This window comes from Protopterus annectens, chromosome 16.part0 (assembly GCF_019279795.1).
Source record: "Protopterus annectens isolate FY-2018-M chromosome 16.part0, PAN1.0, whole genome shotgun sequence".
In the NCBI taxonomy this organism is placed as follows: Eukaryota; Metazoa; Chordata; order Ceratodontiformes; family Protopteridae; genus Protopterus; species Protopterus annectens.
Window position 1 is genome coordinate 564,778,304 of NC_056750.1, and position 22,205 is coordinate 564,800,508.

Genomic DNA, 22,205 nt, shown 5'->3' on the forward strand with positions numbered 1-22,205 from the left:
GCAAAGTGTTATAGACATCTATCTGGTTACTGTGCTGTATTTCTTTACTCTGTATTTTCTGCATTGTTTTCTCCCAAATGCAGAACAGTACCTGAGACATATGTATGGAACCTATAGAATATTGCACTACTTTACAGCAGGAAAGGTAGGCTAATTTAAAGTCCATTTTCTGACGCAACCTGAAAGTGAGACAAGACTGTGTGATTTATTCAAGTGTTATAAAAGACGCAGATGAAACTCTGGGATTTAAGTCACCAAGCTATAGAAATACTCCAGTTCAACAACTTGCTGATAGAGACAGACTCTTGAAAAGAAAATCATTTAGCAGCCCATTAAGTAGGATTCAAAACATAAAAGAATGTTTATGCGACCATTTATTTACAATATTAAGATAAAGTACAAAGTATTTACAATTGCTTACATTTACAACTTTATAATAACAAAGTTTTGTAAATAACAATTTACATAATTATTTACAAGGTTAAAGTGACTTTTCTTTTCCGGAAGTAGCCCAAACAGTTCATGAAAAACTCTTTGTTTAACAACCATCTTTTTAAGTATATTATAAATACCTCCATAATAGGAGATGTAATATAAGGACACTACAGGAAGCAGTATGCAGTGTAGACCAAATATGGAAGACTAAAAAAAATAAAAACATAAAAAAATAATAATAATAAAATAAACTTGACCACAAGAGGGCAGTATGTGACATAAAATTGTGATACACAACTATTAAGTTCTTCTAAATCCTTCATAAACTGTTAAAAAGGTAACCTGAAATATTTTTTGTACTCAGAATGTCTATATACATTGTGCTCTCATATTAGATGAATGTACCCTGCTCTGAATGACACGGATTAAGTCAGTTGCACTTTTGTAATTTTAAAATATGACAAAAATTTCCAGAATAAAACAGATTACATCTTTCAGAAACAACCCATAGTTCAGATAACCATCAACATAAAACTCTTAAATAATTATTCTTTTTCTAAAAGAAGCTGCATTTTTGCAAACCATAAATATCCCAAAACATGTTCTTCTTTTGACTCACAACTTCAGAAATTAAATATTAGAAGTGGTTGACTTTAGAAAATTTGAACACCTTCCTGATGAAGGAATAATTCATTTTAGAAGTTTTAGACTAGCCTTAAAATATGCTGTGAACCCCTGCTTGACCACACAGACAAGTTTTTTTGAAAAACCTTAAAATAATACCGAAACAGTGTTATGAGTCTAATCTGTGAATGGACCTTTAAGGCAGTGGGATTAAACAATTAGTTAGCTAAATCTAAAAATTCTGTACAAGTATTACTGCTTATGATAGCATGAGTCTTAATGTGTGGTCCTAAATTTTATTTTAACGTTTTTACAGAGACTGTAAATATTGACATCTTATTTTTATTTGGAGCGTATTTGTGCTTTATGACCTAAAGTATCTTTGCTTACATATTTAGAGGTATCTAGTGCCAAAAATTCCAGCTTTTAAGCATTGCCCCTCCCCACATCTTAATTAGTAAATTGGTCTTTAGTGTAAAAGTATAAGTACGTGAAAATAACAACTGAAGGCCTGTAGTTTCTTATGCTACAGTAGTTCCTCACTAATTATTGGGAATTCCTGCAGTAAAAAAACAAAACAGAGAGAGAGAGAGAGAGAGAGACAGAAAAATAAATGTTATGGGGGGATCTAAAACTGTTGTAGAATTAAGTACAGCTGACATACAGAAATTGTTACCTATTCATATAATGATCTGTCTGAATACATTAAAGACACCACGGTAGCCAGTAAGCAAGAATGTCTTACTGCTAGATGCTGTAGCCCCTTTTTTTTCTCTTTTTTCATTTTTACCTTTAATGTTACCATTATAAACAAATACGTATTTGAATCTAACATGGCATCTTAAAAGAAATGGATTGCCTCAGTCTACAGCACCCCCTAAGTGGTATTCTAGTGTGTTTAACTTTATAGCTTAGAATGAAAATCTGAACATTAAAAGAAAAGACAAGACTTTTTTCAGGTGTGAGGTAATTTAGTAGATGTTAGAGGATGTTCAAAGGAGATATAAAAAGCTCCATCTTCTGGTAACTAGCAGTGCTCAAAGGCTTCATTTTCTATAGGTCAAGCTTACCAGCTTAAGAGTACAGATGCTATACTTTCTATTCCCATCCAGATAATCCAAATTACACCATATCTAACATTTCTCCTGTGACTATTAAGATTGCAAAATATTATTAAAGTTAATACTGCCAAAAAATATTACTCCAGTGACCTAAGTCAAATGAGTCAGATTTTTTTTTTTGATATTTTGAGGCATTATAGTCTATATTGTGTTAAATACATTGATTTCAGGTCTGGAACAATAACTGTTTATACCATGAATTTAACTAAGCAGTAAGATAGTTTGTAAATTCATGTTTAGTTGAATCAAACTTAGTCAATAACAGGAAACTAGGTCACAATTTGTTAAAAATGTATGTTTAGAATAATGTAGGAGACAAAGAACTGTGTGAAAAAGGTGTTTTGTTGACTTTAATTATCCCCCCAGTTGCAGTTGCTGTTGAAGAGGGTGTAGTTTTAATTTTGATGGTATATTCAAATGACTGCTTTTGTGATTATTTCATCTGAATGTATGTGAATGCTTTCATATTAATTGTTCATGGATTTATATATTTACTAATGTGTTTTTTTTCAGTGAAGTGCAATTTTGCGTGATTTTGTTTATTTAACTATGATTTAAGTGTGCTCGTACCAGTGACCTTCCCCCACCTATTTAAATAACTACATTACTCAAATTTTTGGCTCCGACTTTTCTCTGGAGTCTCTTGTCCACTTAGTGGCAGACCAGTACCCAGTTCATACCCAGGTTATATTGCACAGCACCCAACAGCTTCTTCCTAGAAGTAATGCTGTTGTCCGTGGTAAGTGTCTGCTACATCCTCCATTTTGTAATGCTCAAAGCACTTCTTCAATGGCCTTGTAATGGATGCATGGTAAAGACATGCTAGGCAAGGGAACTTGTTTGTTCTATTTTATGAATGAAACTGGTATGTGTCTGTGTTCCTGTGTGTGTATACACATACAAAATTTGCAGTCTGTCCACATGAGCAGAAAATTGCATATACTTTGGCCATATATGGCTCTAGCAGTTCAGAGTCATAGTAAAATCATACCATGCAACCTGTTTAACAGAAGGAATTACATGAAAGTATTGAGTGCCTAGTAAAATGTTCTTCAGTCCACAGCTAAAATAGCATGTGCCTCATCACCCATTGTTGTTAAAGTACAAAGTAAAAAAGTCAATTTGCAGTGCCAGTATACAAGGGCGAGGGACACATATGCCTATATCTTCCATATATATATATATATGCATTTATTTCCATATGTATATATACAATATATATATTTCTTTTTAACTCTGTCTGCTGAAGTGCTCTTAGTGGGATTTGATCACAGCACCATAGTTGGGATGTGATGTGCTAGAGAAGCAGGATGGGGTACTGGCAGTGTTGGTGAATGCGGCTGTAGACTGCCATTAGGAGGCCGGTGTCTGGCACTCTTCTGGTGTGCCCGGAGTCCAGCAAGTTGAGAATAGGCACTTTGACAGACCTGACACTTGTATGGGCGTTCCCCTGTGTGCAGTCGAACATGGTTTCTGAGGGTGGATGATTGGCTGAAACGACGATTGCAGAAGCGGCACACAAAGGGTTTATCCAATGTATGGATACGCATATGAGAGCGAAGGTTGCTTCGTGAGTTGAATCCACGGTGGCAGATCACACAACGCATTCGACCCCCTGTGGCAGCAGTGCTATCTACTGCATGTAACTCATCTGTTTTAAAAAAACAATATTAAAGATTAGATTCTTTTGTTTAGCATATATGATACAATCCTGTCCTACAATGTCTACATCACAGACTTAAAATGTTGCATTATTTTAATCAGTCCACATCAGATGCTTGTTGCACAGCAATAATAAAATAACTTTTTTATTTTAATGACCTGTTTATGACTACATAAAAATTCCATAAAATTAAGGCAAACATTTAAAAAAAAATCCAGATATATTTATATCCGAGTTTGATTCTTGCCTACACCCACCATCAATGCAACTATTCTCTGAACAATAAATCTAAATTTGGAAAAAAATAAAAAAAAAAATAAAGGGAGTGGTTAATGAAGTCACAGCAGGTATTTCTGACAGTTTTACTGCAGAGATTTTTGCTGGAAGAATAAGAAGCAGGACCTTTTTTGTTTTTAGATTAGTTTAGGTATAAGCTAGGAAAAAGTAAATCAGAGCATAGCATGCCATTTCTTTTGTTCACTTGTAGCAGGGCAAAATTTACAGAAGAAAAAATGTTTTATTATGAATGGCTGAATGATAACATTTTGGTATAACTAACTAATAATGGTACAGCAAGCTGCAGTTGTTGTTGCTGAGTCTTTCGGCTTTTCCCGGTTAGGGGTCGCCACAGCGGAACTCCGGTCCACTAATGATTGGTAGTTGATTTTTACATGCCGAGTTACCAGCCCTGACGCACAACCTTCAACAAAGGTACACCCATTCACGCATGTCTCCACGCAGAAGACGCTCTAGCTGAGAATCAAACTGGACAGTGTCTTACTGTGAGGCGACAACGCTACCGCAGCACCACCACCGCAGGTTACAGCTATGGGCTAATAATTGGACTACGATACAATTTAGTTCAGGTGTCTCAATCTTCCGAGTTTAGGGTGAATTTCAGGTACAGTTTTATTTTTGTACATTTATTTACATTCAGTACACATGGTGGCTCAGTGGGTAAAATCTCTTCCTTATAGCTCCAAGGTCTAAGGCCCAAAGCTGACCTTCTTTCATTTTCTCTGCAGATTTTATTTCTTCTCCTTAGGCTTGTGTGTTTTCTCTGAGTACACTGGCTTCCTCAAAAAACTAAATCAAGGTGATTGACTGACTACTGTAAATCATCTAAACTGCATTTATCCTTGGTCCTGTGACTCAGAGAGAATAATTAGTGAAATTCAGAAAGGTAATGTGCAGAAAATGTGAATTATGTGTTTTACTCTATAAAGTTACTTACTAAACAAGTGAAAAGAATTTTGTCTTAAAAATTAATGCATAACTCATAACATACTATGCTAAAAAGTAAATGATAAAGCTACCATTATTTTTCCATTTCCTTATCGTTACAGTAAAGGATGGAATAATAACTACTATTAACCAATCAGATTACTCCTCTCTTTGTCATGTGACATATCATCATATTATGACAAATGTCTGATATACTGGAAAAAACAAATCAGTATATTTGGATGTGATTTTGTAATAATGTAAATAACTTTTATTCAGCCTTCTTAATGGATGTATTAATGCCACCACTGAAGTAACAGACACAGCCCCACTAACAAGGATTGATACTTCTTATCTCCTGTTCAGTTCTTGTACTAGTGAAACACACATGAGACCAATCTTCCAGTTGTAAGCATGGTCTTGGCAGTGCTTTTAATGCATAGAGTAATGGATGGTAGTCCTGAGTGCTGACTGATTACACAATGCTTTTCTGAAGCTCTAAACACAGCTTCACATCCTGTTACTATTTATTATATTAAGAACTGCTGTAATCAGTCTTTTATTACTGGCATTCATGGGTGTCGATCACTCAGCTCTGCCTGACATCACTGTCTGTAATATCTGACTAAACACATTGGCACATATAATCTCTGCTTACTGCCTCCCTCCTGAAATAATCTTGTAAACTAAGCGTAAAAGTGAAGAAGTAAAGTAAAGCAGGGATGGTACTTAAGTATTATCACAACCACGTTCCAAATGTTTCAGTGTCATAATTCTTCAAAGTGTTTTCATATTCACTCCATAAGTCGGGAAACTGCATAAACATGTTGTTAATGTGTTCATCTGCCTTAACAACAGTATATTTTAACTGCTCTAAACATTTACGATTATTTTTCATAAGAAAGCTTAGCAACTGAAGGCCAGCTTGATTATAAAACTCCACTAATTTTGAAAGAAAAAAAAATGGATTCTCTGTTTTAAGTCCATTTGAAAATGTAAAGAAATGGAGCCTGTTAGGAACAACATGAAGGGCAATACATTGTCTACATCCAAAAGTGGCGATCCTCCAAATTGCCTGTGTGTGTGTGTGTGTGTGTGTGTGTGTGTGTGTGTGTGTGTGTGTGTGTGTGTGTGTGTGTGTGTGTGTGTGTGTGTGAGGAAGTAAGTGATACCTGCAATCTGCTCCTGATTTCGGAAAACGTCCCTTGATTTTGCGCCGGGCAGCCACGGTGGTGCAGTGGTTATCATTAGAGCCTCACAGCAAGAGGTTCTCTGGTTCAATCCTTGACTGGAGTGCCTTCTGTGCGGAGTCTGCATGTCCTCCCTGTGGTCACATGGGTTTTCTCCTGGGTGCTCTGGTTTCCTCCCACATCCCAAAGACATGCTGTAGGTGGATTGGACACTCTAAATTGGCCCTAGGCGTGAGTGCGTGTGTGTGTGCCTTCTGTAGAAGGTTGGACGCAGAGCTGGCAACTGGACACCATAAACCTCCACTGCCAATTATGAGCGGACAGGTGATCTGCTGTGGCGACACCTAACTGGGAAAAGCCGAAAGAAGAAGAAGAAGTCCCTTGATTTTGCGCCAGAATTATGACCACTGAAGTTGAGAAGTTTGTGTGTTTGTGTCCTGTGTGGGGCTGAGACATCGTTCAGGATTACTTTACTGCGTTCAGTGTATTGAGTGCCAGGATAGGTTATGACACATTTGGAACATGGTTGCGATAATGCGCAAGTACCACGTGGACTAATAGCTGAGAATTTTGCCATGTGCCAGTTCTAGAACAGCACCTCAAACTGAGTGGTAGCCTTTTAAAGGTGACCCTTTCACACTAAGCTTAAAAGACTCTTTCATTCTTCATTAAAACCCCACTAAGGAGATATCTTAAAGTGCAGTAAAGTGTTACTGACTTTTATATACAAAACTTTGAGCAAATTTGTTTGTATTTGTTTTCTTTATATATTTCTTAACCAGGTAGATAGACTGCCCCAAAGCCATTTTCAGCCACAACCTGGACTCCCTAAGGATTAGTGGGATGAAAATGCATAGAATATATCATATCATGAATAAAATTGTACAAGAGCAAAACTATATGGCTGGTGACCTCTCTGATGACAACACAAGCTTTAAAAATCACACAAAAAAACTAAGTTAAAAAGATGTCAATTAATTATGCCAGTTACAAGGTACTTAAAGGTGCCTTTCTCTGAAATCTGTGTGTGTGTGTGTGTGTGTGTGTGTGTGTGTGTGTGTGTGTGTGTGTGTGTGTGAGAGAGAGAGAGAGAGATATGGGAGCAGCAGTCAGGATTCTGCCCCTTTTCATCTGAAAACACATTCCTTGAAACAAGGAAGTCATAATGGAAACAGTGACAGAAACTCAGAGATGTGTTAATCAGAATTCTTGAGACATGACCCTTAGAGCAAAACAAGGTATTCATTAGTTTCCCAGGTCTTGTGATTCTTGCATCTGGCACTATTAAAAACAAGATGTCCCTTTTCTTGCTTAGTGGTCAATGAGTGAATAAGTTGCTTGTGACATGGTCAGAGCCAGGGGTAATTTGTATGCTTTCTTCTCCATAATACTATATCTATAGTTTTTCTAACTTGCCTCAGGCTTACTGTTATCCAGTGCATTTCTTAGATAGCAATGCTTGATGGCATTTTGAATTTGCTTAAATTCAGGAGTAAGCATGCATTCTATAATGAAAACAATCTGAAAAAAAATGAAGTGAAAGGCAAGTACACCTCATGTTGGTTAACATTGAACAGTATGCTATAACAGAATGCATTAAATCAGGAGTGAGAAGTGATACTTAAGTTTAATTTCATCCCAGGTGAAATGGGCCGAACAGAAAAAAATAATATATGGGCATACATGTGATGAGCCCTTGAACATGCCATATGTCAATCAGGTGTAATGATTCTTTTTGACAAGCGTAGTATAAAAGAACCATATCATCTAATGAAAATAGAATCGTCACATGAAAACAAATCCCATAACTAATTTGTTGCATGAGTAAAAATAGCAAGTAACTAAAAGACCTGTAACCTTTCTTTCTAAAATGTAATAAATGGATTCCCAGCACATACACCACACACACACACACACACACACACACACACACACACACACACACACACACACACAAATTGATGTAATTATAAAATAATTTCAATTAACTGATACAAGACACATGTTTTCATTCACAAAAGGAACTAATTGTAATTTGTCCACTCTCCTAACAAGAATTGGTTTAATAAAAATTAATTATAAAACATGAAACAAACATTATAAAGTTTGGTCAAAATATCTTATATAAAACAGACATATGAAGCCATTGTGTTAAAGTAATTAAATAAAGCAAGGCTGTCAGTGAATCATGTCTGCCAGAATATGGAGCAGCTTAAGAAGAAGCTCCTTAATGAAGTTGATGGAGCTTGAAGTTTTTAAATGAATTCGAATGATCTTATCTCTCTTCCTCCTCTTCCACAGCCCGGGGGTAAATGAGTCTTCTGTTATTTCACTAAGATGTGGAACTGGATAAGATATCTATCCATAATTAGCCAAACACAAGTGCCACAGATTAAGCCACTTAAAGTTAATTATGGTGACAAGACAGACTAGGAAGCGTATAATAGTTCCTCGTGCTGCTATGCTTACAATTCTTTACTCGGAATTGATATTTATGTGAGCAGGACAAAATGCTTAGATGTGGAAACTCAAATATTCAAATAAATTAAGTGCCTTTCCATAATTATTAGCCACGTAATTTACTATACATTTATTTAAAATGGTAAAAATAAAAATTTTAATTAACTAGTGTTTTTTCCCAGGTGCTTTAATGGGAAAGAGTCAAGGAGGTTAAATAAAGCATACATTTGGGATGCAGAAACAGTGTCTCAGCTACAAAACCACTGGTGTGCACTGAGGCATTGGTGTTATGTGCCGGCCCTGTCATGCTTTAGGATTGTTGGTATATACACAGCTAATGGAGGAATGCCTTAGCACAATTCAGTGACAGCACTACTGGAGTATGCAGAAGTACTGATGATTTATACTAGTAACATACAGCTACAGCACCTGCAATGTAATAGAAAAGGACAAAATCAGCTTGTCTGAAGCTATCCACATTAACTCATAACTCTTAACCTGGGCATTTGTAACACACAGGACTGTGTTTGAGTCAAGTGATATCTAATTTCCTACAGTGAGACCTTAAGAAAGCCATATAATTTATCTGTCGATCTAGACCCCTGGAGCAGATTTATGTATTTATTTGACATTTGGTTACCTGGAAAGTCCAACTGGGTAAGAAACCCATTTTCAGTGGAGGCCTGGAGAGAAAAGCTCCAGTACAAAGAAAAAGTAATGAAATATAGTTTATAAAAAGTTGACAAGTGCAAAAGAAGAAAAAGCAAATTAACAAATAATGCCAAAAAGCCACATATGTATATTTTCGCATATAATGAAAGGCAAACATTTCAGAATCTATGTAACTAACTTAAAGTTTACAAAGAATACTACAATTCATAAAAGCAGAATATATTTTACATAGGAAGTTTAGCAATACATGGCAGATAGGTATTATTATATGGGTCTCAGTTGCCTCACGAGATAATAGCTTGGATAGATAAATTAGCAATATAAAAAATGTGTACAAGTGGTCAGGTTATTTGAATTATCGCAGAGATCTGCAGTTATTGGTAGACATGCCAGAGAAATGTAGTTGGAACTGAAGATAAGGGTGATGAAGAAGATAGGGAGAGTGGTGAGAAATGGAAGGGTATAGAAGGATGGACATGAGGAAGGAGATAAGTTTATTTGAATATTTGAGTTTCCACATCAAAGCATTTTGAAATGATTAGTTTATTGTAGTAAATCCTTCTTTTTCATGTATATGTTGCTTTGAATATTTTCTGTAAACCAGTTGTTGATTGTTTACTTATTTTTGTAAATGTTAATCTGTAGAACATGTGGAGCTTTTCTCCCCAGGCCTCCGCTGAAAAAGGGCTACTTAGCTCAGTCAGACAAACCCGGTCAACAAATGTAAAATAAAGAATGAAAGAAAGAAAGAATGAGTAGGAAGAAGGTGGGTGGCTGCATCAGCACAGGAAATTGGTGAACTGGCAGAGTAGAATAGGAGGATCGGTACTGGGAGAGGGCTGCAGAGAATTCATAGTAATGAGAGCTGCAGTACAGATAAAGGTGGATGACGGGAGGCAGGATGGGACAAAAGGAGTAGAGTAGCTGATTTAGGGTAAAGTAAAGGGGTGGGAGTCAGCTTGGATTGAAACATCGAAAAAACAACAAATAAAGCACTAATAAAATAAGTAACAAAGGCCCACAGCTCCAAAGGCAAACCAAAACTTTAATCTGTGAGTGCTTTTGCTCACTCAAATCAGATGAACTTCTTCAGACCTGAGAGTTCCATAGTTTTCCTCCTGAGTAGGAGTAGAGACATCGTCCAGCAGTTTTATTAGGGTTAGTTAGTGTTAGAAGCTTTTTGTCTTCAGAATGAGGAGCATGGCCAGGAGTGTAGATTTGGAGTGTTGAATTTAAGGCAGGACAAACATCAGGACTGTAGATAATTTTATGGGCCATAGTTAGTTGGAGGTAGCTTAGATGCTGTGGAAGTTTTAGCCAGCTAAGGGGGGGGGGGTGAGAGCAGAGCAGTGGTAGCAAGATTTGAGCTTATTTTTTAGTGTTTTCTGAAAGTTGGTTAAAATGGGGGCAACATAAAGTAAGGAGGGTAACAGGTAGGTAGTGGCTAAACTTATTTTGGTGGTTGCGTCCATGAAGTGTTTTTGCCAGTAGAGTATCCCTAGTTTGTGGTGTGGTTTTTTTATAGTGTTTTGTATATGAAGTCAAAGGTAAGTTGATTATCTATTGTTACTCCTAATAATTTGGTGTGTGGGACCATTTCAGTTTATGTGTTATTTAAGGAAAATATCTTAAAGTCAGTTGACAGAGTTCTTGCTGTAAAAAGAAGGAGTTTAGTTTTGTTGGGATTGAGTAATAGTTGAGCATTATTGAGCCAGGTCTCAATGGAGGACAAGGCAGTTTGTGTTATTTGTCTAAGGTGCACTATGTTGGTGAAAGAAGAGATGAGAGTAGTGTCATCAGCATATTGGATTAGGGAACTTTGATAGCAGGCAGTATGGAGATTATTTATAAAGGTATTGAAGAGGAGAGGTCCATGGATGGAATCTTGCGGAACTCCTGTTTTGTTGGTTAAATACTGAGAGAGAGAGCCTTGCCATTTTACATATTGTTGTCAACAGGACAGAAAGCTAGAAAACCACTGCAGGAAACATTGAGACACGCCAAGGGAGGAAAGTTCCTGTAACAGTTTGGGATGTAAGACAGTAACAAAGGCTTTTGATAGATCAAGAAATAGTGTTGAGGTTAATTGGCCAGAGTCTCTTGAATTGTTAATAGTGCCTGTGAAGGATATAATTGCAATTGTTGTACTATATGCTGGTCTAAAGCAGTGCTGGGTGGGTATTAGTAGACTGTTGTGGATAAGGTGGTCAAGGAGTTGTTTATGTACATATTTTTCTAAGAGTTTAGAAAGAGGGGCTAGGATGGTGATAGGGCTGTAGTTAGACAAGTCTTTAGATATTTGAGTCTACTTGTGTTTACTCAGAGACTGAAGGTTGCAACTAAATATAACCCAATAAAAAAAAAATATATATATATATATATATATATGTGTGTGTGTGTGTGTGTGTGTGTGTGTGTGATAGTGTGTGCATATATATATATATATATATATATATATATACATATATATATATATATATATATATATATATATATATATATATACACATATATATACACACACACACACACACACACACACACACACACACACACACACACACACACACACACACACACACACACACACACACACACACACAGGTATTTATTTCCATTCATCCTCAACCACTTTTCCCATTTTGCACATGGAGTTGGGGTGTCACTTCAACAGTGACAATCATCTCAAGCCAAGGTTCACACCACCAGGTGGCTAGCCTTGCCATGGAAGTTCATCCGTACCACTCGCTCGCACACACACTCGCACCTACAGTCAATTTAGAGTGTCCAAGCCACCTACTGCATGTCTTTGGAATGTGGGAGGAAACCACAGCACCCGGAGGAAGCCCACACTACTGCAGGGAGGACATGCAGACTCCACACAAAAGGCATCCCAGCCAAGAACTGAACCAGAGAACCTCTTGCTGTGAGGTGACAACACTAACTGCTGCACCACTGCGGTCGCATATATATATATATATATATATATATATATATATATATATATATATATAGATAGATATATATATATATATATATATATATATATAAATATATATATATATATAGATATATATATATATATATAGATAGATATATATATATATATATATATATATAGATAGATAGTATCCATGAAAATTATTTTAATAGACACATTGGCATTCTAAAAGTCCAACTGCAGTTTTAATTTAATCTGTACTATGATGAAAAGAAATAGCATATGAGAAAGAGGTGATCCTTAAGCAGTTATCCTAGACTTCTTTTATCCATTTGACTGTCATGGCATGGCTTCCCACCAGGTAGAGCTACATGACTGCATGCTTCTGAAACATTTGTAATCACTGTCTAGAAAATTTGCAAACTGATGACTCTGATATTGATAATTTCAATATAAATATAGATTATTAGACACTTTAACTTTCCACTGAGTCTGAATTATGTTTTTCTGTATTACCATCCTTCAGCAATGTACATATCAAGGTACCTTGTGATCATTAGTCTAGTAAACACCTATGAACCTATACATATACCCCTCCCCCAACACACACACACACACACACACACACACACACACACACACACACACACACACACACACACACACACACACACACACACACACACACACACACATATACACACAAAAGAAAAGTAGAAGAGAAGGTAAACACCAGCAGTCAGGTCATTATGTTTGAACTGGGTAACATATAAACCTAAAGCAAGCAATGTATGTCTACATGGAGTGTTCAAATTCTAATCTCAAATAATATAAAAAATGAAGCCCTCTCTAATGCTTTTATTGTTGCAGCATTAATATGATTTTTATTAGCAAACAGCAAAACCATGGACCCTTCAGAAGATTTTAAGAGGGCAACACAACTAGTCATGTGCCTTAATATACCTCAGGTTAAAAGAGCTACATGTCAGTTTCTCTAAAACACACTTTATTTTTGATTATTTTTGCACACTCCTCACAAGGAACATGCTGGAGTATCCTGGCTTTACAATAATTTGCAGTATGTATTTCTATTAGATTACAGCTAGGATTTTTAATGTAACAGATCAAAATAAAAAGCTTAATTTTCCTCCAGCAAACCTGAGGGCCATGCAATTTTGCTGGTTCTATTATAAATGCTTGCTCCACTTTGCATATAAATGTCTGCTCGATTTTACATACGCATTTTAGTAGCAGTATAGGTAACAACTGTTTTGTTTTTTTCCTCAGCTGTATGTAATGATCACTTAAAAAAAGGCATGCCTTTTCCTCTTAAGTGCCCAAACTTAGTTTTTACAACCTCTTAAAATGTGCAGTACAGTTTCCCTGTTCATGTCTCAACAGTTAGTTGGCTAGCTGGTAGACACACAGGTCCAGACAGAGCACAGACTGCCATGAGACCACTAGGGCTGTACAAATATGGGCAGTAGAAATGCATCTGGTTCAGGGACATAAACTATTATACCCCATGTTCTCAAGCCTTCTTAAAAGGCAGGGCAATTACTTCTCTCAGCTACTCCATAAATCACTTGTTTTGCAGGAAATGGTTTGTATTAATTTGACTCAGATGTAATAAAAGTATAGAAATTCAATGTCATTAGGCCTCTCATACATGGTCTTTAAGTCTGCATAAGGGTTTGCTCATAGACTGAAAATTTGTTGCTGGCAGGTCTGTGTTCTTTCTGCATTTAATTGTGTGTTTGTGTGTGTGTTAGAGAGATGAGCACTGTAAAATGGATTTGTTATACTGATGCATACATTATGAAAAGGGGATTTTTCAATTAGTTTATTTCCCCAACTTTTAAACAATATTGCATAGAGATGTTTGCTTAAAGCATTGAGATGATGCCACATAAGATTTATTTATTTAGTGTATACCATATTGATCTGGAACAGTATGATGTACTTTCTTGGACTCTATGATAACTGAGGTTATTTTGATGTTTTTCTTGCGAAAAGTAGAAAGTGTATACAGCTGTACAATTGTTTATTATTTTAGCATATGAGATCCAAATCCCCTGTACCATGCTCACTTCTGTTTGGCTACTAATATATTCCTCACAGATACCCAGAAGTCAATTATTTCAGCAAGATGATGAGGTGAATACAAGTTGTGTCATCTTTCATATGAAGCATAGGCTGTAAGTGTTCTGCACTGTAAAAGTGGACATAGCTTTATAATGACCAATTGAAGACAACACACACTCTCTCTCTCTCTCTCTCTCTCTCTCTGTAATTCCACTTCATGCTGTTATGCTTATTCAGTAATGTCTACAAAGTATCATTACCAGCATGCCACATATCACAAAGGTGCAGCTTAAGGCATAGCATAATTATGTAGACTGCATTAATCACAAGTGAAAAAGTGAGTCCGTCAATCAGATGCTAAGATTTTGCTTTCCTACATTAGTCACTAAAGAAATGGGATTCTTCCTTGTTGCTATGCAGAGAATCAGTCTTGGGTTTGACTCCTAAATGAAAGCTAATATCATCCTTTCATTTCCAAGATTCACTCTTAACCAGAAAGCTAAGCTCTTCTTTAACAGTCTCCAGTGACTTTATCCTCCTGAAAATCATGGTTCAGCCATGTCATTCCATCTAATCTGTAGTCATTATTAACCTAAAGTAAGTCAGTGTCATTAAAAATAGCCATACTGTTGGCATTACTGTTCCTCTGGCATCTAAATAATCCCATTCGTGGAGCGTGTTATACATCTGTTCTAATTACGGCTGATTAAATTGTCATTTTGTTACTCTGGGGCCCCTCACCATGAATAAAAAAGATGTGTTATTATAAAGGGCTAACCTTTTTGAAACTGTTTAGTCAAATGGATGCTTTGAAATAAATTGACTGGGAATTGAATTCCTTCCATCTAGAACCTGCTGGAAGAAACGAGGCACTGATAATAGTTGTGACTGCTAGAGAAAAGCAGTCGTACCAAGAGAAAATCAATACGATACTCAAAAGGAACTTTTTATTGTGTTTATGTTTATTCCACCTCTAAAAAGGTGCAATGATCCCAGTATATGCTGCTGATAGTGTATAAAAGCATCTGTGTCTAGACTGATAAAGGCAGCAGAATTAGTCATTTATATTTTATGCATCCCAGTCTCCAAAACAGTGGGGTAAGGGAATTCAGCCAAGCTTAGATGAGAAGAGAGAGGTGGCTGCTGGTGGCTGGAAAACAGATAAAGGTACTACAGCTCTCTCCTGCCTCTGTCATGACTGAGGTGCTGTTCTGCACATGTTCAAGGCTAGCTCCAGGGCATATCACACCTGCAGTCTATCAGGGAAGTAGATTCATCTCATCAGAGTTATATGGATCTTAGCATTCTGTTTTGGGAGCACAAATGGAGCTTGTGTAATTTCTGAGCTTGGTAAATGTTATAGTAATAAGTGCTAATAAAGCCATGTTGTGGGAGACTGTAAGGTTTAGCTGCACTGTAAGTGTTGTGGTACAAAGAGTATAAGTCTTAAATGAAAGCTTTTTCCTTCTTTTGTATACATTTTTTTCATAGAAGAAGGGAATATATGCCATTGTGATATAATTGTCAAATACAGGAAAGTTTATAGGTCTACATGGGTTTTAGCAAGGGTGCCAGCAAGGGATGGTACAGCAAAGTGGGCCATCTGGTCCTGTAGGAACCATATTATTGACACTGGAGAAAGGGGTCATGTATACAGCAAAAAGGAGAAAAAAAATACAAATGCAGAGACAGTGGGATTAAAAAAGAGTTCTCACTGTAATATGCCAAACTCATATTACAACACAGTGCGTTATTAAATAAAGTGAAAACTGAAATACTGTAAAGGAAGTTCTACATCAGGGGAAGGAGGGGGGAGAATAATTGCATGTCTGCTGATCAGTAAAAGAGAGAAAGAGAAATATTCATGTTAACTTATTTTTCCAAATAGCGAAGAAGTATCCTTGTAACATTCCAGATTAAGTATGTGTGATACAGTGATGAGTATCTAACTGTGACCCACATAACCCAAGTCTAACTATCGGGCTCAGGTACTGTCGGAGCTGATGAGGGAAAGAAAAAGAACGGTGAGGTTTACGTCTGCTCATCTCATTCAGAGAAGATGTAAGAGCGACTTGTGCTGTCGGATGTCGCAGCTCCCAGAGCAGACTGACAATCAAGTACAAGTGTCCCTATGCAATGAGATGGACAGAGAGTTGAAGAACATATCGCTATGGAGGTGAGGCAACACACCCTGCAGTTCCTATGTGCATGCTCATCATGAGAACATCTTCCAGCACGTTGGTGAAGAGTTAATGTTTCATGTACAATAAACGCCTCTGTGAGCCACATGGGAACGATTCCCACCCTAGCTACGTTCCATTTGTGGTGCATGGTGATCTAACAAGGCTTGTAAATCCTCCCAGTTAAGGGTTACATTGGGTTATTACCAGCACACAAGGAGCTATGGAGGATGGAAACATGAGGAAGCTGTCCAAGAGGAGTCTGAAGTCACTGGCAGCCAAAGAGTAAATAATTAACAAAAAAGCAGACTTTTAAAAGCCTACCAGTAAGTTTAAAAAAATACAGATGTTGTGAATTGTTATAAATATCTGGTATTTAAGAATAATCAGTGAAGTACATGAACTTCTAATATTAGAACCACACATATCTGACAATATGTCCTATGAAACTACACAAAACAAGCTAATTTTCTTCTAAGCAGCTATTAATAGCAACACTTGAAAAGAAGAGTTTTCAAGACAGACAAATAAATGTTTTGGGTACACCTTGTGACCCCTAGTTGTCAGTATACACCTGATTCCTGAATAGTAATGCTTCAACAGGAAGCATTACTTGCCCCATTGTTTGAACTGGCGTCCAGCAGCTTGACAGTGAATGGATGTCAAGAAGTCTGACAATGTGGCCAGCAGTCTGGATTTGAAAACACAGTATCAGGAAAAATATCCCTTTCACCAGTATAACTAAGGTGTTGGTTGCTGTGGAGTTGTCTTCCCAAAGCAGAGGGTATGAAGATGAAGCCCCCATTGAACAACAGCATTTTGCTTGTACATCAGTGGTGCCCTTTAGATGTGTCAACATATTTGACATAGACAGCCTGTAATGGATTTACCTGTAATAGTCTGGTTTCTTGTTGAACAGCAGTATCTATGGTACGTACTGAGGTCACCTTGTTACCATTTCATTTTCTCCTGCTACTTCTGTTATACCTATAGCCCATCCAAAGACTCAGACCTTCTCCATTTCTGTTAATTAGCATTAATCAAGGTTTATATCAGAAAAAAGAGAAAACCGTGGCTTGTCTCTAGGAATAGTACTTTAACTTTTTGGAGAAAGTAACATTTTATCTATCACTAAGACAGAAATGTCAGGTCAGACATCAGATGCAGACAGTTTCCCCATAACTGTGACAACGGTAACCATGGTTCAGTAATAAAATTAGGTTGCTGGACGGCACCTGACCACTGTCTTTCATTGGAACTGGATGGGATGGGTAAATGGGGAATCCATCACTTTCACATTGACTCCTAGTAGAAATCAAGGGGTAGCAGCAGTGTACCATGCTAATAGTAACAGAATATGTGGGAAGGATGACTTGGATTCATATGCCACATGAGGAAACAAATTCTTCCAGCAATGAAATGGTTCCAGCTTCACCCTCAATAAGCTGCCAACCCAAACCAACATGGGACACTTATGGGCAGCTATGAAGCTACATTCACTGGCTGGGGAAGTTCCTACCTCAGTAAGGCCAACTGGGGAGCCACTTAGTAGTAAATGGGGAGCAGCTAAGGAGTAGCAGAGATGACATAGTAGCAATGTCAGGAATGGCCTACTGGGTCTGGGTTGCTCAGGGAAGGGCCTGCTGCAAAACAAATGTTATTTATTTTTATCCATGTATGTGTGTTTTGTTATCCAGATGAATCCTATTGGATAGGACTCACTTTCCATGTACACAGTCAAAAATTAATACAAGAATGACTTTTACAAAGAAATACTAAGGCCTGTTGTAAATGGTATATAAAGTATTCACATTGTAACAAACATACAGTGAAATATTTATTTACCTTTTGATACCAAGTTAGTCCTACAAGGTCAGTGGCCTCTTTTCAGGGTGTGATCTAAAGTGGCTTTCATAATAACGAGGGGAACAGTTAGCCATATTAAGGAAGATGTGGTAAACTAAATCAAATACAGCTGCACTGCTCATAATAATGGAGATGGAAGGTGTACACTTAATTACACATTAGGGATCTGAAAGAAACCATAGAGTGTTTACACTTATGACAATTAAAATGTAATAATGATAAAAAGTTTGACAAATTGAAATTAAATTGTAATGAAGACAATAACGAAACTAGAAGGCCTAGCATAGACTATATGCGTTTAAAAAATATAGCCTGGAAAGGCAGAATATATAAGTTATGAAAGTGAAATGAAGAACCCGACAATGACTTACAAAGAGGATGGTAAGAAGACAAACAATAAAGTTATTGCAATGTGTGCGTAAGTTCGCATAGCATGGCCTGAGTTGTAGGAAGTAAGATGACCATAACATGGCCTGAGTTGTAGTAGGTAAGATGACTGGATGGCATGGTGAGGGTAGAGAGCACACAAGAGTTGGGGAAGATATTCGGTGAGTAGCAGAGGGTTAGAAGGGGGAAAGAAATAAGATATGTATTACTGTGTGTATTCAGCCGTTACATGAATTTGCCACAACTAGCTATACAGAGAAAGGAGAGTAGAAGATATTGCACTGAGTTAAGTGACATTCTCTTTATTCTGTCTGCATTAAAAACAAATGCTTTAGTGGCTTTTTTATAAGCTGAGAAGCTCGGTATGACATTTAGCTGCTTGTTACGGCTCCTAGAATGGAACACTGAGGCACGCCAATATTTGATGTGAATATACATTATTTTTGTCATTGCGCTGCTGAGGTTCAATCTTTCATATAGCTTGTAAACCACAGGAGAACCTTTGAAGAGCATCTCAGATTATGTAACCTTATTAACAGCAAATGGCCATTCACAATAAAACTTCATAAAATATACCTAGTATAGGTTCAGATATGCTATCCTGGGTAACTGTAGAAGGTACAGGTTATTATCTGTCTTCACATAATAGTCTAATAACCCCTGTCTGTGTCCCCATTTTCCTGCTAGCTGTGGTTGTCTCACATGCAGCCTTCCTCTGCCGCATCAGCATAAATCAAATATCCTATGTTACATACAGAACCCTGCAGTGATACCCATCCTCAGCTAGGTGTCACAACATGATGCATTCCTGCTTTTCCCAACCTATCTCCAAGAAGGAGCGCAATCCTCCAAAAACTTAATTCTACCCAGCCCTTCTATTACACAACTAAGCTTAGACTGCTACGGGCCATCAATGTCAAGGAAGGACACCTTGTGAATGCATCTTAAGCAGAAATGTGGTTGTCTATTTTAAAGCTTGTACTGCTTTGCACATGCCACTTACTACATGGATGGTTACTTACCTGAATTATGTGTATGAACATAAACATGTATTCTTTTTTATTTGTGTTTGTTTGCTTATTTATTTATTTATCGGTGTTTCAGTAAGTGATCCCCTGCATCTCAGTTTTCAGTCTCAAGGATTATGTACTGTTGCATATTCACATGTTTAAGTGTTATATCCTGTTGTAATGCAACAGTTACTGTACTTTTTATAATATAGATATTGGTCAGTAAGGCCCTAAGAATAGTGAAAAACTTTATTCCCTGGGTTAACGATGACTCATATAAACAGGCACCCAAGCAAAATAGTGAATAATGTATCATCTTTCAACAGACTAATGTGGATCACACAGACAGACTAACTGCTTGAGATTGGCAATCTCTGAAGATGATTTAGTAGTGAATACGTGTGCTTGTTTTCATTTCTTCTTTTTAAAGTCTGACCCTGTCAGTTATTTTTTCTTTTAATATGATGGTATCTATTACAGCAATCAGTGTACGTAAAACTACAGATGTGTTCTTAACGTTTCTGCAATAACATCCACCTTGTAGTGACCTTAGTGCAACCCAAATATATCTCTGCAGATGAAAACAATGGCATAATAACAGGATGGTTATGTAAACCTGTAAACCATGGACTAAACCAAACGCAAGAAGGGTGTAATCATGACTCCCCTTCTAACTACCATGGACTAAACTAAACGCAAGAAGGGTGTAATCATGACTCCCCTTCTAACTACCATGGACTAAACCAAACGCAAGAAGGGTGTAATCATGACTCCCCTTCTAACTACCATGGACTAAAACTAAACGCAAGAAGGGTGTAATCATGACTCCCCTTCTAACTACCATGGACTAAACTAAACGCAAGAAGGGTGTAATCATGACTCCCCTTCTAACTACCATGGACTAAACCAAACGCAAGAAGGGTGTAGTCATGACTCCCCTTCTAACTACCATGGACTAAAACTAAATGCAAGAAGGGTGTAATCATGACTCCCCTTCTAACTACCATGGACTAAAACTAAACGCAAGAAGGGTGTAATCATGACTCCCCTTCTAACTACCATGGACTAAAACTAAACGCAAGAAGGGTGTAATCATGACGCCCCTTCTAACTACCATGGACTAAACTAAACGCAAGAAGGGTGTAATCATGACTCCCCTTCTAACTACCATGGACTAAACCAAACGCAAGAAGGGTGTAGTCATGACTCCCCTTCTAACTACCATGGACTAAAACTAAATGCAAGAAGGGTGTAATCATGACTCCCTTTCTAACTACCATGGACTAAAACTAAACGCAAGAAGGGTGTAATCATGACTCCCCTTCTAACTACCATGGACTAAAACTAAACGCAAGAAGGGTGCAATCATGACTCCCCTTCTAACTATCATATTGATAACACACCCCTGAAAATTGTTCCCATAGTTAGGGATCTGGGAGTCTATGTCAACAATCCTTCAATCACCACATATCCACTATTATAAGGAAGTCCTTTTTCACTGCACAGCTTGTATCTAAAAGTACCACATCCGGATCCAGGGATATAATTGTTCTGCTGTACTTGGCACTCCTTAGGCTGATCATTGAGCATAATACCTCTTCCTTTATGTACCTCTCCAAACACTTGTCACAACTGGAAAGACAGCAACACTTTCTAAGTAAAACAAATCAAGGGCCTAAATCATAAAAACTATGTAAACCATCTCAGAGCCTTGCCCCTCTTCTCAGTGTCACAGATGCTACTGAGAGGTGACCTCTGCCTTAACTATAGAGATTCAACAGACCCTATCGTCAGACTTATTACACATTCGCAAGTCCAATGGTATCATAAATACCTGCTGAAGGGATCTCAATCGTTCTTTCAAAAAAAAAAACAGAACATGTTGGATGGATTGGTTTGTATCACAGAGAATACCGCTTCTGTGGAACCATCTTCCACTCCACATTAAACAAAGTAATTCTCTTACTCCATTCAAATATAATTTGAATGAATGGATGAGTAACTGTTAATTCACACCTGTCTCACATGGACAGGGGATACATATAAATGTCCCAACATATCCTTGTTTAGCCTATCTCTGTGTTATTTGTACACAAAATATAAGGGTTAAAAACTATTGTGGGAATATAAGGGTAGGCTTCTTAAGATCCTCACAGATCAGAGGCCTAGTAAATTCCTATGAATCTATGAATTTATGTGTTGTTGTACCTTTAACTGAACATACTTCTGAAATGAGATGCCTTTTCATTTTTGTTTGATTTGATGGAGGCTACCATTTATCCATCAGAGCATCTGTATTAATAATAATAATAATAATAATTATTATTATTATTATTATTATTAGTAT

The 22,205-nt window shown here is 37.2% G+C and overlaps 1 protein-coding gene across 1 annotated transcript in view; it reads right to left on the bottom strand.

Annotated features, from left to right (window-relative positions):
* Positions 1-356: 356 nt before the first annotated feature.
* PRDM12 (PR/SET domain 12) overlaps positions 357-22,205 on the bottom strand; it is a 42,421-nt gene continuing 20,572 nt past the window's right edge. Inside the window, exon 5 of the mRNA XM_044058839.1 lies at positions 357-3,831. Coding sequence (XP_043914774.1) covers positions 3,449-3,831 — 383 coding nt within the window. The 3' untranslated portion in view covers positions 357-3,448. The remainder of the gene's footprint in view (positions 3,832-22,205) is intronic.